The following is a 20013-nucleotide window of genomic DNA, read 5'->3' on the forward strand; positions in this document are numbered from 1 at the left end:
AGCCTGAATTTTTACTAGCATTTTTGTTAGTTAGACAAATCAAAACATAAGAAACAGCAACAACAACAAAAAAATGCTAGTCAATGCACAGCTATCTAATTAATGCCAGTAAGCTTACAATTAAAAACTGTAGACAGAAAAGAAAAAATTATCCATAGAAAGTTTTGGCATATGACATCGTATGATCAAAAAGGTCAGTGACTATAAGGCTGTGTTAAGGAACAGTTTATCACAGACAACTAGTCCACCAGTCAACATACATTAAGTCTAGAGCTAGGTTTTTGGTTTAGAGTAAGTGAAAATCAGTGAGGGTTTTTTTTTTTTTCAACAAGTGTTCAAACAAGTTAAATAAATAATAATAATTTATATATCTTCTACAGTACTTGTCATCTGTAGAAGCAGAAAGTTAGGATTTCTACTGGATTGTGATTTTCATCAGTGTGATTGAAGTGTTTTACAGAAATATTTAGATTTTTAATAATCAGCTTGTACAGTAAAAGACTGATTCATTTTTCTATTTTTTTTTTCCTTCTGCATAAAAAATACCATACATATCACAGGTTTATATCAGAAAAAAAATAGAGAACTATATTGTTGGTAATTTAAAAACAAATATACATGGTGAGTAGAGCACCACTACCACACGGAGACCTATTTGAACCAATTAAATGGCTCAGGATGTAAATGACTTCTCAGTGTGAACAGTGATAGGAGAAACAGCCCCAAATTATCTTCATTATAACTGTCCTTACGCAAGAAAGAATTTCAATAGTATGTGATACTGTAGGTGGTAGATTGCATTCTAAATGACCCATACAGTCCTGTTAGAAAATGTTTTAAAATGCCTTGGAAAATGAGCAAGAACTCTAGAAGACATACCACAGACACCCTAACCAGCCAGATATTAAAAGTCTAGAACATACAGTGGCCATAATCAGTCATATGAAAAGCTCATCTCACCCAGTCCCCTGTCTGGTAGTAGCCAATACAATCGCTTAGGGAAGAAGGTAAGGGAAAGCATCACCTTCCCTGCTCCTTCCTGTACTCTTCCAGCTCAGCAGTTTGGGTCTCAGAGATTCTGGAGCCAGAAGCTGTATTTCTATGTCAATCAGATCTTGATGGATTCGTCTTCCATGAAATTATGTACTTGATTTTTGAACTCACATAGGCTTTTACCATCCAAAATACCCTGTGGTAAGCTCAATATTTAGGTTGAAGAACCATCTCTTTTATGCTTTTTTTAAACCTATCACTTGAGACTGTCCCCAATTCTTAGCTCGTGAGAGACAGCGATCAAGCATTCCTAACGGACTTTCTTTGTGCCGTTGTAGATTCTACTAACCCTCCATCATATTTTTTCCTTCTGTCATATTTAAGATACAAAGACCGAGATACATTCGATTAAATGTGGATATCTATAAGGTATTTACATCTGAGCAAGTCTCCATACAGTCCCTTTATATTCAACAGCTAATCAAACCAGGAGTTGAACATAACGTAAGGTTTTGCTACAGGATGGCATAAATCACATTCTGAATTGCAACAACTGAAATGAGCAGATTTTCATTGACTATATTGGGAGCCTAGGCAACTAGCTCACATGCAGACAGCTACCCAGCAGATGTGAAATTACACAAGACAAACGCCACTCCTACTCCATTTATTCTGTCCTTGTATAGGAGCTTTCCATATCTTTTATCAAATCTTCTATAATCTTATTTAGATTGGGGATCCAAAACGGCCTACAATATACATGGTATGGGTACAACAGGGACTTACACCATGGCATCATGATATTTTCTGCTTTTTCAGTAATTTCTAGCATTTCATTTGGCTTTCTGAACAGTCCTGAGTATTGATGTGATGTTTTCAGAGGGCTGTCTGTTATGATTCCAAGATCTCTTTCATGAGTGCTAAAGGAATGTTTAAAAGGGCTAAAGGAGAGCTCATTACCGTGCATGTAAAGTTGGGATAGCTTTTTCTACATGCTTTGCTTGAGATTTATCAGCACACGATTTCATCTGCCATCACTTTGCTGCCAGTCAGTACTGTGAGGTTTTTCTATAGCTGTTTGCAATCTGTCCTCATCTTAAGTACTTTGAATAGGTTTGTATCATCAACAAGATGTTCCACTGCATTATTAATTTTCCTTTCCAGCTCATTTATGTACACGCTGGACAGAGTAGACCTTCTGGAGCACAATCAATCATCTCCCTCGTTGGGAAAACTGACCTCTGCCTTTTGTTTTCCATCTTTTACAGGAAATAACCAGATATTTGGTTATTTATCGACATGAAGACCTTCTCTGTTATCCCACAGGAACTTAGTTTCTTTGCTGAAAGACCTTCTTAAAATTCTTGTGGAACGCCAAATGGCCTATACCCCCTTATCGATATGCTCATGTTTCTTCAAGGCACACTAGGAGACGTAAGACACACCTGCTTTTACAAAAGCTATGTTGCTGTCTCTTCTGCAGTATGTTCTTCCCCAGATTTCCTGGTCTGTAGGTCCACAAGCCTGACTAGATGCACTATTTAAAAACTATCACCACATTTGCCCCCTTCCATTCCTCATAAAAAACTAATTTTAAACAAGAAAATACTGTTAATAGTTACAGGTATTTTATACTTCCATTAGAACACTTGACCGAATCATCATCTGGTTCTGGTGATTTGGCGCTCTTAATCATGACAATTTGTTCTATGTATTTTTGCCTCAAGTAGCTTGCTTTATTCTTTTCTTTAGCCACCCCACCTTTCTAGGTCTTACAAGAGTCGATTTTGACAGTATAGATTTGTTTTCAGTTTACAGTGTAGTGTCTCCATGCTGTCTTCACATACTTTGCTCTTTTGGTTCCTTTTCAGCAGGTTTCATCATTTGTGTGTAGCTTCCTTCCTGAAAACTGAACATTGCTGTGGTGGATTTTTTGGCTTATTTTTTTTGTCCCTGCAGAGATGCTGACCTTTAGTTCATAATGATCCCTATTATGATAGCAATGTTTTGAACTTGCACTGCTCAGTACCAAGCCAAATCTCTTCCTTACCGGTTATCCTCTTAGTGTTTCTTAACATTACATATTTTCTATTTAGGGCTGGAACTTCAAATTCAAAAGGATTTTAGGCTAGTGCCTGTAATTGCAGACTGGCTTCTTATGTATTTTAGAAAATGCAGGCTAAGCCCCCCCAAATTATTTGCAGGTCCTTTTCTGCATATTTTCCTTTAAATTTGCTTGTGCTTTGGGTATGCTGTTCCAAGGCAGCAAAAGCCACCACACAGCCCTCACCTCTTTCCAGAATACCAACTTGATTAATGAAAATTTGATGATTTGTTTAAATATGGTTAGGATTTTTTAAGATGTCCTTCCTTCCACATTTCACATGCCACACTGGTGGGTTTTTTTTCCTTTCTTTTATTTAGTGATGCTGACACACAGAAGAGCACTGACTTCCTCTTTGGAAGGCTGCCCAATGTTCAGATGAGAGATAAAAAAAGTCTAAGTTTTTATATTTAAAGATTCACCAAAGAGAGATGGCTTTTGTCAATGACATGAAAAGTTGTTGTTGGTTTTTTTTTTAGGATCTATAAATCAGTTCCATGAAATCTGAAAGGAAATTAATGAATCATTTGAATGGAAGAGTAAATAAATAGTAAACAAGCTTATTTCAATAACAATAGAGATATTATATATTTTGCTAGCTTCAGGGAGTTTCCGTTGCAAAATTCATAACTGAAAATTCAGGAAGGAATATTGACTTTACAATGCATGTTTTCCATTTCTTAACCCCTCTCTCCCTCAACCCACATGTGTAACAGCTCGCTAACAAGTCAAACACGGAATTCAGGAATCCAACCAAAATTAAATCAGGTGCCTGTAACTTCTGGCCCGCTGAAGTTAATGGAATAGTGTGACTAAATCCCACTATGGGATCCACTTGGAAAATACACACTGAAGAGCAAGTGTATTCTCAGAACAGTACCTGTTCTTTATGCACAGAGAAAAAATAAAATACAGGCTGGCTTTTATTTATTCTTTGCTACTGTAAAATGTCAGTGGATCATTAGAATTGCTTTTTACTCTTACTGTGTTTATTCCTATGGATCCCAACACCTACCATATGTTTAGATGTAGTCCAGAACAGACAACCCTCAGTGCCTTGTCAGAACAAATAGCCATTATACAGCTGTATTGAGAGCAAGAAATCATCGTTGCTTAGCATTCACCACACTGATAAAAGGAAAATAATAGCACGCGGGTATGAAGTCATATATTATTATATATACCTCAGCAGTACTGAGACTGAGTTTAGCTGTATTTGTCTTAAAAATTGTATTAAATAAACAGATACCATCTAATAATTACTTATTTGCAATTGTTACACATTGTTCAATCCCAAAGTTAAAACGAGTAGTTGAGCTTTTCAATTACGATTTAAAATACAGTTACTATTCCTATTGGCTCCTACTTATCTGAAATATTTCTGCAGTGAAAAATAGCTTGGGAGCAGATTAATTTTTTGTGTTACTTTTGTCCTTTATGTAGCCTTAACAACACTTGGATTTATGTTTACAAGTTTAGAAAAATCTCTGTGAGACCATGTATAAACAATTATGCTACAACTATAGTGTAATATTGCTTTCCAACTACGTTGTCCTCATCCTCGACACATTAGTAAAGATCAAGACTCATTAATGTTTCCCATACTCATGGAAGGAGGGACCGCGAATCTCAGCAGTACATATACAGTAATACCCTTCTCTTGTTGGAAAGAGAAATTAAAGGAGACAAAGTTCATTTCACCAATGCACCAAATACTTTAAATGTTCAACATTAGCTTCTGGAAATGAGCCTCTATCTTTTTGGTTATGGGTGAAACAGGCACAGATGCCTGTCTAAGACGTTAAAGGCAATTTGGTGTAATCTCTACAGATTTTATGGACTGGCAATTACAGCAACACCAGGCTTTGATTTGAACACTATATAGGTTTGATTTGAGCACAACATGGGAAATCAAAATTGATCCTGAAGCTAGTTTCTCCCAGAGACAGTAAATGCGAGACTTCGGTAGATAGTATCCTCTTTCACTAAAGTTCATTTTTTACAAGCCTCAACCCAACAAATTTAAAACATTTCTTATTATCCTTTTAAAAAAGGAGGAAAAAAAAACCCAATAAAAATAGCAATAATTTGAAAAACATTACAAGCCATCTCTAGTTTTCCAGCAATAGTATTTACTATTTGGGCAGTCCACACCTAGGCTTTTTATAGGGCTAAACATTGTAGCAGCTATATTTAGAAATGAAATGTTTTGCACTTCCTAATAAACTTTTCAAGAGCGTGCAGGCTTGGACATCTATGAAAACTGAAGGCTAGAACACAAATTTCTTGCTGTTACTAGTGATTAAATGCATAAGAGTTCCTACATATTTTTTGTATGTCTACTTGTGAAAATCATTGCAAAGAAAGACATGCACTAAAGAAAAATTTTCACTTTCACAAAACACTAAACTGTCCTGAAAAATATGCTGTAAAAATGAAACAAAAAAAAAAAAGAAAAAAGATTCTAAGTAGAAAAGACTAAGGAGTAATTAGCAAATTGGTTTGTCATCAATCTCCTGTTTTTGTAGGTGTGTAATATGGCTTTATTGTATTGATGATTTTTGTAGACAGCCTAAGAAGATTTAATCAATTATTATAGCATGTCATTTCATTTGAACATACTAGTAACTTTAATTATCTCTAAAAGAAAATGACAAATCAAGTACCAGATCCAGAACTCCTAAAAACAGAGTTAACATTGCTATTGCAGAAACACAGAATCACAGAATGGCTGAAGTTAGAAGGTACCTCTTGAGATCACCCAGTCCAGCCCCCCTGCTCAGAGCAGGGCCAGTGAGAAGCAGGTTGCCCAGGACCACGTCCAGTCAGCTTTTGAATATCTCCAAGGATGGAGACTCCACTGCCTCTCTGGGCAACCTGTTCCAGTGTTTGACCACCCGCAGGTCTCCCGTATTCAGATGGCATTTCACATTTTTTAATTTGTGCCCATTGCCTCTTGTTCTATCGGTGAACAGTACTGAGAAAAGTGCAACTTCCTCTTCTTCATTGCCTCTCATCAGGTATTTATACACATTGATAAGATCCTGAGCCACCTTTTCTCAAGGCTGAGCAGTCCCAGTTCTCTCAGCCTCTCCTCGTAGGAAAGATGCTTCAGTCCCGTAACCATATTTGTGGCCCTGCACTAGACTTGTTCTAGAGAAGTCCATATCTCTCTTGTACTGGGCAGCCCAGAAGTGGACCCAGCATTACAGATCTGGCCTCGCCAGGGCTGAGCAGAGAGGAAGGATCACCTCCCTCAACCTGCTGGCAATGCTCTGCCTAACGCAGCCCAGGATGCTGTTGGCCTTCTTTGCCATGAGGGTATATTTCTAGCTTACGGTAAGCTTTTTGTTTACCAGGACCCCAAGGCCCTTCTCTGCAGAGCTGCTTTCTGGACAATTGGCCCCCAGTATGTACTGTTGCCTGGGGTTACTTCTCTGAGGACACAGGACTTGGCATTTCTCCTTGCTGAACTTCATGATATTCTTCTCAGTGTAATTCTCCATGCTGTCAAGGTCCCTCTCAATGGCATCACAACCATCTGGTGTATTGGCTATTCCTCCCACTTTTGTATCATCTGTGAACTTACTGAGGATGCACTCTGTTCCAGGGTCCAGTTCATTAATGCAGATGTTAAAAGATATTGACCCAGTATTGACCACTGTGATACCCTGCTGGTGACTTGCCTCTACCGGAACTTTCTTGTCCTTCATGTGCCTGAAGATGGTTTCAAGGATTAGCTGCTTCATCACCTTCCCAGGGATTGAGGTGAGGCTGACTGACCTTAGTTCCCTGTGTCCTCCTTCCTGCCCTTCTTGAAGATGAGAATGACACTTGCTCTCTTCCAGGATTCGGGAATCTCTGCCAGTTGCCATGACTTTTCAAAGACAATTGAGTTGGCCTCGCAATAACATCTCCCAACTCAGCACTCGTGGCTGCATCCCATCAGGACTTAACATATGTCCAGAATTATGAGCATGAAAAGTCCATTGCCTATACGTTCCATCATAGATTTCATAGATTTCATAGAATGGCTTGGGCTGGAAGGGATCTTAAAGATCATCTAACTCCAACCCCCCTGCCATGGTCAGGGATGCCACCCACTAGACCAGGTTGCTCAAGGCCCCGTCCAACCTGGCCTTGAACACTGCCAGGGACAGGGCATCCACAACCTCTCTGGGCAACCTGTTCCAGTGCCTCACCACCCTCTGAGTAAAGAATCATGGATCATCATGGATGTTTCTGACACTTAATAGGAAGCAGATTTCAAGAAAAGGCCAGCTGTGCCTACAAAGAAAGGCTGTTTCCTTGGTCTGTGAATGGCACTTATATAGGGTGGTAGCCTCATGCCAGCCTGGCATTTTCTTGAAGAATTCCCTCATATAGAAGAGTCTCCTGCTAGCACAGGACTATGTTAAACCTCAGTTCTTGTAACCAGTGAAAAGACAGAAAAGGACATCTGGCACCGTGATGAAACTATGACATGGCTTAGGGAGAAAAGCTCTCCTGTGTCAGATGAATTTGAGTCGTGGGTTTTTTATACCAGCAGCAGCTGCAGCTAAATCAGAGCAGGATCCATTTGCACAGTAAGGTGAGCAGCCGTCCTACACCCAGGCCACACCACGTTCCCAGCACTGACGTTTCTCCACCTCAGCTCCCTTAGCGTCCAAGTGGAGAAGTATTCCTGGATCAGAGAGTATCTTTAGGTTTTATATCTAAAACCATACAAGGTGGAACAAAACAACATATTCTATCCAGGATAATTCAACAGTCTCCATCTTCTTCATTCAAAATGTGTCCGTTTCTCCTCTGATGGGTTTAGTGTATTCTGATTCAAATTTCATTGAATCCTGGGATTGTCAGCTGCTAGCTCAATATGCTACCTTTAGCTTCCTTTTAAACTCACACTGTATTTTTATTTGATTCTAGTGCTCCTGGGGACAGGCAGTGTTGAAACAAAATGGATTTTAGCTGATTTGATTTTCCATCCTATATATTTTTATAAACTCAGAAATGACCAAGCAAGAATGCACTAGAGTAGAATATAAATCCTTTTCTGGGATAAAAATAGTTCAAACAGAAGACATCAGGGAAGAAAAAGAAAATCAAATGCCCTTTGAGTCCTATCCCATTCTGAATTCTGTATTTCTGAATCTGATAAAACATTACATTTTTCAAAAGTTATTTCCTACAATTTGGAAGACTAACTCAGTATTTCCTTAAAAAGAAGGATATTAAAATTTGAATAGAACAAATGAAAAAGGAACTAAAGCCAGGTATTAATTTTCTTCTTTTCTGAACTTTCAAGGGAAAAATCTGTGATTTGTAGCAATGTTATATCTGAAAAACCATAATTAACTATTAGGATGTCTAATTTAATAAACAGATGCACACTAATAAACAGATGCACATATCCTGAAACACATATCACTTTGTTACTATGAATTCTTGATTTATTTTTTTTTAAATCAACAGCTGATACGCAGTTTTATGATCCCTGAACAGATACAACCTATGCTACTGCCTTGCCATTTATTCTGAAATTGTGTTCTCCTCCATGGAGGGGGAAAAGTAAATGAGCAAATTTAGCTTGTAATTAACTCTACTAGAACAACTATAACCATGACATGGCAGAGCCCATCACTGTTAAAGTGTTCATAAACAGTTCTGCACCAATTTTTCCACATAATCGAAGTCAGTTACCCAGTTACTTTGCAACCAAGAAGCCAATCTGGCAATCAAGAGATTAAGTGCCTAGGAACTGTAAGTAACTTGAAGCATTTCAAAGTGTAATCTGAAAGTCTAATGCACACTACATGAAGGACACAGAAACTATAAAGGAATTTTTAAAAAGGAAATTTTTCCTTTAGTATGGTTTCATTCAGCATTATTACAGCTAAAAGCACTTGATAAGATATATATGCTTAGATTGTGGAGCCTCAGTCAAACCTGTTTTTAAACCATTAATAACACATTATCTATCTCTATTATTTAACTTGTGAACAATGTATATTAGATATATACAAACATAAAAGGTTGAATAACCCATGTTCCTTACCAAAAGCTCTTTCAGGTGCTAGAGACACACAGGAGTTCTCCTTGCCCTCAGAAAATAGTTACTACAAAGCAAATCTCTATTGTGTTGTAAAGCAGCACGGTATTTTAAAGGTAAATGTAGTATTTCACTGACAAAAAAAAAAGGAAGCAGTTTAAACTAGAAAGATTGCAACAGCTGTATCATTATATTACAAAACACCTCAAGCTTCCAGACATCAGTGGGCAGACTCTGTAGCTCAGGAGGAAAAATATGGATTCCTTGCATGGCCATACAAAAGCTTAGCTTAGACACTACTAAGACACAGATGGTATTCTGACACTCGATGAACATTAAAACAATTCAGACAAGAAGCTTCAGAAATTCCTGTTTTTTCTAACAAAAAGTGTATACAGATCTTTTTTAAAATTAAAATATAAATCTTTGTTTTCTCCTCCCCCAACATGAAAGATCATGTTTACTTACAATATGCCAACATGTCTTTAAATTTACCATGTAAATATTTGATAATGTTTAGCCTCATAAAGTTGATGATAATTACTACCTCTAGCAAGGGGAACAAAGTTTTTCATAGAGCTTAAGGTCAAAAGGAGTTATTACAGTCCATCCAGTCTCTAACCTCCAGAAGAATGCAGGTCAGACGGACTGTTCAAGTGTTTTGCTGAAAGCTATGTTTTCCAATTCTTGAATTAGTATTGTAATTCCCATCTTCACCTTTTCACCACCACTCTACGATGTGTGGGGAGTGGGTGTGGGTGAAAATCCAAGTCAAAATCTTGAGGTGGAAATTCCTAGACTTCTTACATCTAATAGGAACATCCTTCAACAATGCCAGACAAGGGAATTCAGTTCTAACAGTAGATTTTAGTAGAACATAAGCAAGAAAAATTTACTTTTTAAGCAAATCTAGGAAGAATACTAAAATAAAACGCTGAAAAGGAGACAGTTAAATAAAACTTTAAAAATGAAACAGATCTAGGGTTTTTACAGCAGCATGAGACACAGGCTGGGAAACTGCGTCAGGAGCAGTGCCCACCTTCCACCGGTGTTCAGGCTGAAACCCTTTGGGGTGGCAGGCTGCCCTGCCACGTCTTGAGGGAGAGCAGGCTGCAGCTCTGGGAAAAGAGTAGCTGTGGCTCCTGCTGAAACCAATGAAAATTGTCATTCTCAGTCCTCTGGATAATTGAACCAACTAAAATAAAACAATTTGCAGGTAAAAGCTAAAGAGAATAAAAATAATTTGAGTGGCATTACTGTCTGGACAAATTAGTTTCACTGATTCAATTGCCCTATTTGTAAATTGGGGATAATACTACTTCTATTGCAGTCTCAGAAAGAAGCCAAGAAGATTAACTCATGCTATCTGGAACATGAGAAGTACTATAAAAGTGCTAAGTAGCAATTATAAGGTTTTATTATGGGTTAACCTTGGACAAAAAAAAAAAAAAAAAGAAAGAAAACTCTATCAGGCTTTAACTATATAAAGATTTAAATGACAAAAGTGTAGCGCAATAGGTCACTGATAAACATCCCAGGCAATCTAAGATTCATTGCACTCCCTACTTCAAGCAGTCCCTAAATAATAACTGTGTACCAGCATATAAGCTTGATAAGTTCAAGAGCATCTTTGATTTAATGTCATGTCTGGGAATGTTAATACTTGATCATCAGACTAATATCTATAGGTGCTGTGTTTATATGGCAAACTTAAAACAAAACTCCATGCTAAATGCTAAAGTCCCTGCAATAACCATGCCACTTAGGTACTTAGACATTAATGTTTAATTCTCCTTCTAAAAGCTCAAGTTTCATTCTTATTTCTGTTAAACTGATAAAGAGCAATCTCTTAAAAATGTTCTGATCTGACCTCAATTCTGAACTTCAGAGGCATAAAATGACAGACAAGTCTTTATACATGTATTAGTCAGCTCTCTCAGCAGGCTATCAGAAACCAAGATCAGAGATTACCAATACTTAAAAAGTCAAATTCTGCCTGCAGATGTGCATGTTGGGCTCCCGCTGAAATCAGCAGGGTGAGTTCATAGAAGGAAAAATTTGGCTCCAAATGAAATCTGTTGAACTAATAATAGCGTGTTCTACCAAAGTGGGTTGGAGGTAGGAAAGATTTCCACTTTTTACTGGTCACCTTTTTTTCTTCTTTAGAGTTTAGGAATTTTTCTGCACTTACTGTCAGGGAAAAGTTAACAGTATTATTTAGCCCAAAGGTCCTTAATCAAAGAGAAAATAGTTAATCTGTTCTATTAATAATTATGTTCATACAATTAACACAAATCTGGTGTAAATCGGGTGAAATCTGGTGCAGCTCTTTCCCAGGTGCTGGTTCTTTCACAAAATGGTTTACAAGAGGCTGTTTCCCACACTAGTTGTTATGATTGCCAAAAGGTTAATTAAAGAATACTCATTTTTTGTTTGTTCTTTGTTAGCAGAACAACACTAATATTTCTGTATCTATCTCAATTATGCTACTGTTTTGCCATAAGTACTACGGTCAAGGGCAGTCTTAATTTTAAAAGACTACTGTAAGATTTCACTTCTCTGCCTGTCTTATTATTCCTATGTAAAAAAGATTTTGTACTCTCCCTTAAAATAGGTAGCTTGATGTAGACAAAACCCTATGTAATCTAGTCTCCATAAAACATTCACTATAATTAAAATGGTAGCATCTAAATAGATCAGAAATGTATAGCTTATTGCGAAAGGAGTCAGCAGAAGGAATGATGGTTTGCTTCAGGTATTTAAAATGGCTTTAGATATGGGCTACTGCCGTAACAAACTCTCCAGTCTTATGTGACTGATTACATAGCAACGACAAAAGGCAGATGAGACTTTTAGATTAAATTTCTATCAGTTGCAAATACAATACTATTACATATTAAATAACCACTTGTGAATATATTTCTTTGCATGTGAGAAAATAAATTGATTCATAAGCTGTTAAAATGAGATTAAGAGACCACAGCACACAACTGAGTAACTTTCATCTCCTACAAGCTAAGAAGCATAGCAGAACTAACTTCAGCTGGTACAACTACATGATGAAGAACTCCATGGTTATTAACTCAATTCCGTATTTAAAACAAACCTTAGAAAATTGAACTTGCCTCCCATAGTGACAATCAAACAACCCTACTAAATTCTGTGTTGTATAAAACTACATTTAAAAAAAGGTAAAAACAATACAGCAGGCTGTACAACCAATTAGGTAATGTAGTTAGCTGATCTAGTACTGCTATTGATATCTAGCTGGTTGGAAATTCTGGCTATTCAATACACCTTCCAGGTAATTATTTCTTGCATAGTTTCTATGGATCCATTTAAAACTGATATCTTCATGTCCAGTATACGTCTCCATTGCTAGGAGGGGATGAATGTGGACTGTTGTCTTGGTTTTAGGTAACATTCATTAATTTTCCTATATGTGACCCCTACTAATTCCTCACAAAAATTATTCTTTCTTCAGGAAGGATAGAAAATTATCAATTACCTAAGCATTTCAAATAATTTTGGAAGGTTTTTTTTTTTTTTCCTATGAATGGGAACACAAATTAGAAATTCAACAACTCGCTTTCCTCTCAGAATCTCCATTGTAGGCAGCTGTCAGCACAGTTTCCTCATAATAGCACTGTAAGAGTCCACTTTTCTGAAATACCTCTTTTCAGCACAGCAGTAGCTGAATGGTACCAAAATGAAGTACAGAAAAATACATAAGTCTTTTTTTTTCCTTTAAATGAACTGCCTATGCTCATTCATTGTCCGGTAATTGAGGTTGCTGATTTAGTATTAGAGTGTTTGTAATAATATGGTATTTCAATAATATGTATGTATGTAATAATATGGTATTTCAACCTTGCCAAATCTATTTCTTTTCTTTCTATGGCCACATATGAACACAACTGAAATTTAGCTAATTATCTTAAGGAGTTGTCTTACTTTTTGTCTCATTTAGAGAAGAGGTGACTAGGGACAAAAGGATTGAGTGCACATAGGAAGTAATTTTGGAGTAAATGATGAGCAGATCAGTTCATTTCTGATCTATGCATAATCGCAAACTCTGTTCAGTTTACAAATTAGAAAGAAGTTTCAGGTTGACACTTTCCAGTGAACATTTTTCAGTGACATACAATTGACTACAATTGTCAATTATGCTGAAGAAAGTCTGATATAAACAGCATATAATTCAGGCCTGGCATCTCAGGAAAAAAAGGGTTACTTATGTAATACTCATGTGAGTATTACTTGTGTAATACTCATTGCCTTTTGTTTCACAATTTTGTAGAAAATAAATTAGTAGAAATTGTATTAAAATTGTAAATAGGCTGTGAAAAAAGAATTTAAAAGGATACTCGCAGCCTCTGTGAATACACTTGTTACATTAAATACATGAAAATCCATAATCTATGTGCAAAGTTCATAGTCTTCCCATGTAACTGCTTTATTCATAACTGTAAAAGTGAATCTACAAGAACAACCACTAGTTCTTAAGAAGATTAAGACTTACGTGAAAACTGCTCACAGGAAAATACAAGACTTATGTCACTAAATTCTGTTCTGTTTTTTACAGTTAACAATCACCATATTGAGTCAAGGTGCCCTCTTCATGTGACAATGAAGGAAGGAGAACAAATCATTCTATAACAGAAAGGAGTTAATTGAAAATAGGACTACACAATTCAGCTTTTATTTGGCAGGTGTTCCTGAGATATGCGCTTCTATTTTGAACTAGAGAAACCGCAGGCACTACTGCCTGTTCTTGTTCTTGTTTTTTGTTTTTTTTTTAAATTTTATTTTACAGTGGTTAAAAAAAAAAAATCAGAAAGGAGTAATATCCCCCATGGAGTCTAGAGGCTCTGCTGTTCACTTACAGTGTTGTGTATGACAGAAAACTGAAGCAGTTATATGCCACTAGTGATACAGTAGAATATTACTGGCCTAAGAAAGTGCTTTACATTGTGTTCTCCTAAGTATGTTGGAGTGGCTGAACTACCTTTAGTAACAGATAAACCACACTGTTAAAATTGCCTTCTCAGTCACAAAATTCTGTGCACAACATCCCAAAATAGCGGCTCCTATTTTAAAAAAGATTTTTTCAGAGTGTAAAATTATCAAATTCTAAAACTTCTTAAGGGTACTAACTCCTATTAGTATTTCTCAGCAAATGTCTACAGACAGACAGCAAAACCATGAGAAAGTAGCAGCATGACATGTAATGATTGTTGCACACTAGCAGCATAACCATTATCAAGGTTTTGGTCGGTATGGAGCAAAAGAGCGTCTTTGGGGAAGAAAGAGAGGCAAGGTGGTTCTGCTGCCAATTCCTGGAATGGGTCTTTGAATAAGACACCAAATGGTGAGGCAGGTATGACTGCATATCAGTGGCATACCAGGAAAAGCTTAATACAAAAACTGAGTGGTGGTCTCACGTGACCCTAAGTGTTCCAGGCATTCTGATGAAAAGGAGGAAGTTTTGTTAGTGATTGCAAGAAGAAAGCATCGGTTGAATTTGCTGCAGAGAGAAGCAGAAAACCCAGGTCATGTCTGAAATGTCATCTAAGCTACAATCAAAATGATCAGCCAATGGATATTAGGGGACATTTGTTTGGGCTTGGACTGAATTTAAGACAGTGTCCATTTTAATGGACAGAAAGGTATGCTTGGAAGAGAGAGAGAGAGAAAGAACGTGTGCTGTTAAGAAAGTAAGTTGTATTTCAGTCTGCAGATAAGATCACTCATGAGAGAAGAAAAAAGGGAGAATAGCAGAGGACAGCACAGAAGTCTGAAGAATATTTTGAGTATAGTTCATCTGTAGTCTAGGTTGCATTCTGTGCGGTAGCTGTGTGAAACTATTTATCTCTTGTCCTCAGAATCAGAGATGAATACCAATTGGCACATTAATACAGATCAAGGATATGTAATAATAATCCATTAATACTGGTTGAGGATCAGTTATTTTGTGTGAGTTCAACGTTACACCATGACCTTAAGAGCTCCAGCAGCTATAACTAGAGAGAACAGTGACAAATGGCACTGGATTAACTCATTCCCTAGGAAGTTATTCATCAGCTTATGTTTGGGAAGGCTACTGTGATCCCGATTAGGAGAAGGATTTGCAAGAAATGCAATCACGTGTGACCAATATTTCAAAGATCTGCTCATGAGGTGCTTGGGGTGCTTAGATGTATAGAAAGTAATAGGTACTCTCCCTCACACTGCAATATCATCAGTCATTGTGATACACATCATAAAAACCAGAGCAAGGATGAGATGTATAATATATCAATTTGATAATGTTTGGCTGATAATATAATTTATAAAGAAAAAAACCTTATTGTTTACTAATAACTTTTAACTGAAGGCTATATAACTTGTGTCTTCTTCAACAAATTTACCTTTTAATTGAAACATTTGCAAAGGAAAAATATTTAACCTTTAAGCGACTCAATTAGTAAGAGGAGCAAGAAGAAAACAGTAGGGACCAGTCGCGTTAAACCAGTTTATACAGGCCAAATAACACACATCAAAGGCACCTAAAATCTGCAGAGTTGAGTCAAATGTCTTAGTGATTCTCCCAATCTACAGCACATTAGACTCCAGCACACTAGGAATTACACAACAGCTTTTAACTCATTTTCCATTCTCATATGCATACAGCACTTTGGGCGATTACTGCAGTTTTGGAGCTAAGGACTGGGCCTGTAGACTGCAAAAGGTAACCAGGATGTAGGATGAAACAATTCAGTGCGAAGCATGTTGGAGCTTTCTGCCCCCTCCCTCCACTTGTCCCTCTACCAGAAATCCCTCTTGTAGCTTGAGTCTTTCCATCATTGGACCTCCATTTTAGACTAGGAATGATGTTCTTCATTTTTGCAGCACACACAAAGTAGACACTGCTGCTCACCTGGCTAATGCTTTGAGTCAATTCTACATACTCTTTTTCATAAATGTTCCCATATTAGCTTTCTTAACCTTATTAAGACTTTCAGGCATTAGACTAGCAATTCTTTTAGTAACTAATTTCCTCTCACTCAAAGCAACAATTTTGTTTACAAGTAGCTACGAATATAATACTGTTATTGAAAGTTTATTTTATGTAATTGTTAAAGTCTTACGAAGAAAATAAATATGTATTACATTTTGTAGAAAGGCCTAGATTTGCTTTAATTTCTTGTACAAAAGTAGCCAAAATATAATCTTTCTCTTCCATCTTTGATAGCTGTGGAAATGAAACACAAGACATAGCTTCCCAATTGTTTGGGTTGCATTTAAATAAAATAAGGCGGGGGGGAGGGACTGACGAAATTTGATCATTATTACTGAGATAGTAATAATGGTTACATCTAAACTTGTCAAGACAGGGAATAAATCAGAAATTAACTTACTATCCAACAAATATATTCAACATAAAAAAAGGCTTACATCGTGTCTTATTGTTCCTGTTATAGATAATACATTTACATTAAACCCTCTTTTTTAGGTTTTGAAAAATTAAACCCAGAAATTAAGGCTAGGGTTGTGAGTATATTTTAAATATTTGTACACCTTAGGTAGATATGCTAAGGATATAAAGGACCAAGATCAAAGTTTCTATAGTCTAGCCAGTTCACATGTAGCAAATACAAACTTGAAAACTTTTCAAGGATTTACATGCTCTGTTTTAGGGTTACGTAAATTATCGGTCTTGATTTACAACTTTTCTAAAGCGGATTTCACTCTAAGAAAAAATATGAATGTCATAAATATGAATAACTGAGGTAAAACCTACAAAACCTAAAAACCTACAGTTTTATACAGGCCTTCAAACCGTAGACACAATTGTAGTTTTCTTGGTAACAAACATGCTCACATTGCCCAGTTAGTTCATTCATTTGTCTTCAGTATCTATGTTGGAATTACATTTCATTAGAGCAATACATACATTCTAGACAGCACATTTTGGTACAATTACTGTACTACTCACACAGTTAATATTATTCAGCTTTTGGCCTGTTGTGTTCTTATATTACCTAAGCTAATTATGATCACTTAGAAGATGCTGAAAGCACAATGTCGCCATGTGTGTGCATCTAGCAGACTATAATTACCATATATGAAATGAAAAGTTATAGCTTATAAGGATATGAATATATTCTGTATGTTTTTTTCACTTACAATTTAGCGGATAATCTTATGGTATGGTCTTATGATAGCCTATATTAATAAATATTTTAAGTAAATATGGTACAAATGAGATAAAAATCAGGGGGTAGGTGGTAGCATCTAATTTTAAATCTTGAAACAGAAGTCTTGGTTTCTCTCTGGCTCTAATATTAAGACTTTAGAAGGAATAAACAGACATCTACTGATTGACAGTACCTCTGGATTTTCATAAGCATTAAGATTTCTATTTTGTCATGGCTGTTATTAGAATTTCATTATGTCCTCTAGGACTTTTTTTTTTTTTTTTTTTTTAAACTGTAACAGGATTCAGCACTATAATTATGGAGTCAACAGTTATGGTAACATCTTTAGAATTAAGCAACTTGCTTTGTTTTCCAGTAATATCAGGGATTCAGTGTTTCTGTTCAGAATATCTTCTTCAAAATCACAAAAAAATCCATGGCTATAATAGAAGGCACTTTCTGAGAATTCATAAATAGATCTCTTCTGTTCATTCAGAATTTAAATGAAGATAAACAAATTTTGCAGCTAACTGTTCAAATACCACATACTTCATTTGTCTTGTATAATATTTGTACAGGACACTCATTAAACTTTCTGTGTGATTAAAACTCATGGACTTTTTTTTTTTTATAAACTACATTTGATTTTTAAAGCCATTTTTTCTTGCCATTAGTCATTCTATTTCCTCTTTCTTAGATCCTAATGTTCTACTAGAGAAAATAACAGTCAGCTCAGGTCTTTCAAAATGACTGATGATTCCCATTTAAGTGAATGGAACAGAGGCACTTTGTTCTTATCAAAATGGCAACTGCCTCTATTGTGCTTTAGCTGAAGGAATCCTGTAGTATTTATAAAGTCTGGCCATGGCAGTCATGCTGAAAAAGGACAAGTCCTCATGAGTTTCTCAATAAGCAATGATTTTATGAAACAACCCTTGAAAGCAGATAAGTATTAAGTTATAGAGAATAATGACAGTTTTTCCGGGGTGGTTTTCTTTTTTTTTTTTAAACTATCTTATGTTATGAGGCCTAGTTATCAAATAAAACAGATGATAGCAAATACCACCACCATGACAAAACAACAACAAAACCATATTCTTTAAATTATTTAAATTCTCCTCTACAAGTATAGACACAGTTATGTAGTCATCATGCTTACAAAAGTATAATAAAGAACAGAATTAATTTTCTATACTTTTATCATATATTCTGCTGTCTATTCTATTTTGCTTTCTTTACTGTTAACTCTGCGTCTCCTGAGTTAACAGTGAGTGTGCTGAGGATATTTACACATTCCTGTAGTGCTTTATAGCCATGTTAGCAATATACATTCTCAATGTTGATTTGATTCCATTTTAATTGCAGAAATTATAAAACTCTTTATTATATGTACTTTCTTTTTTTTTTTTTTTTAATATAAATCACTATAATACAAAGCTATCAATTTCTCATTTTAAAAGATAATTCCTGATTTGGGGATCCATACAACGAACAAGCCAATTATTTTATACTCAGAAATACTGATATACTGACACATACCTTGACTTTTTCTAAGTGATCCTGCAGAGAGTCAATTAGCAGATCCCCCACAGGCTGCCAGGATCCCTTGAACACTTCAGCCTGGCGTAGTTTCAGGTCCAGTTCATCCATTGCCTCTTGAAGTCCCTGCAGTCTTTCAAGAGCATCATCTATCTTCTTTTGCCAATCAGCAGACTGTAGATTCAGCTTATCCCACTCAGTTCTGACCTCATCTGCTTGCCTTTGGAGAAGTTTAGTGACATTGTGGGCCCTTTCTTCAGGTGACAGCTCTAAATGTGAAAGTCAAGAGGCTTTTAAAACATATTCTGTCTTAGAAGAAAAATAATTCCCATCTGGGTAAGTTCAAAGTTCAGTAAGAAACTATTCATAACTAAAGACACCTGTGAAATTTATTTTATTAATGTATTCTCATTTGAACATCTCTTAAGAAATTTAAATCTTGTCACCATACAGATCACCAAAATATGCATTTAATTACATAAAGGCATTTTTAAACATGCAAGATGTAGCTAAAAGTTTATCAACTGTGTCCTGTTTCAGCAAAATAGTTCTGCACGTACATAAATATTAATCACTGTGAATCTTTTGCTGCAATAGAGTGTATTTGGGATCTTCTGTAGTACTGAGACTACAAGCTGAATTTTAGGTTAAACTGCAGATTTCAGACCTCAAATGGGCCTACAGTTACAGACAGGCCCTGAAGGTTTAAAGCCAGTTTCCAAATCTGCTTATAAATATGCACGTCTATTTAGTGCCACAGTATTCAGAAGTATCACTAAAGGATTTCTTTCATCTATATTTTTAGCTTAGTTTCTGAATACTGACATTCAGCTTGGAGTGTAAAAGGAATGCTTTCACAGCGGCTGGCAGAATTTATTTAATCATCGCTGATCATCACTGATCTTTCCAGCAATGTGTTATTACCCTGCTCTTTCTTCAATTACCTCTTGGTTCTGGGTAGAGCTTCTCCAGTCCCTCCACAGGCTGCTCTGCTAAGAAAATTCGCACAGTCTCAAGCGCAGTCCTGATAACAGGTTCTTTTGCTTTCAGCTCCCTCTTGAAAGTCTGAGAGATGAAACACAATTATTGTAAGTGGATATATAACGAAATACCGAGTGCTAGCCCTTGTTTTCAGCAATTTAAGA

At 36.3% G+C, this 20013-nt stretch overlaps 1 protein-coding gene across 6 annotated transcripts in view; it reads right to left on the minus strand.

Moving 5' to 3' along the window:
- The window catches only part of DMD (dystrophin), a gene marked incomplete at both ends in the record, with an annotated part of 1307865 nt that overhangs the window by 172759 nt on the left and 1115093 nt on the right, over positions 1-20013 (minus strand). For all 6 annotated transcript variants that reach the window (XM_082303865.1, XM_082303861.1, XM_082303862.1 and 3 more), the window contains 2 exons: positions 18869-19137; positions 19813-19933. In XM_082303865.1, coding sequence (XP_082159991.1) covers positions 18869-19137; positions 19813-19933 — 390 coding nt within the window. The remainder of the gene's footprint in view (positions 1-18868; positions 19138-19812; positions 19934-20013) is intronic.

The sequence above is a fragment of the Platalea leucorodia genome (assembly GCF_965183815.1).
Source record: "Platalea leucorodia genome assembly, chromosome: 2".
Lineage (NCBI taxonomy): Eukaryota > Metazoa > Chordata > Aves > Pelecaniformes > Threskiornithidae > Platalea > Platalea leucorodia.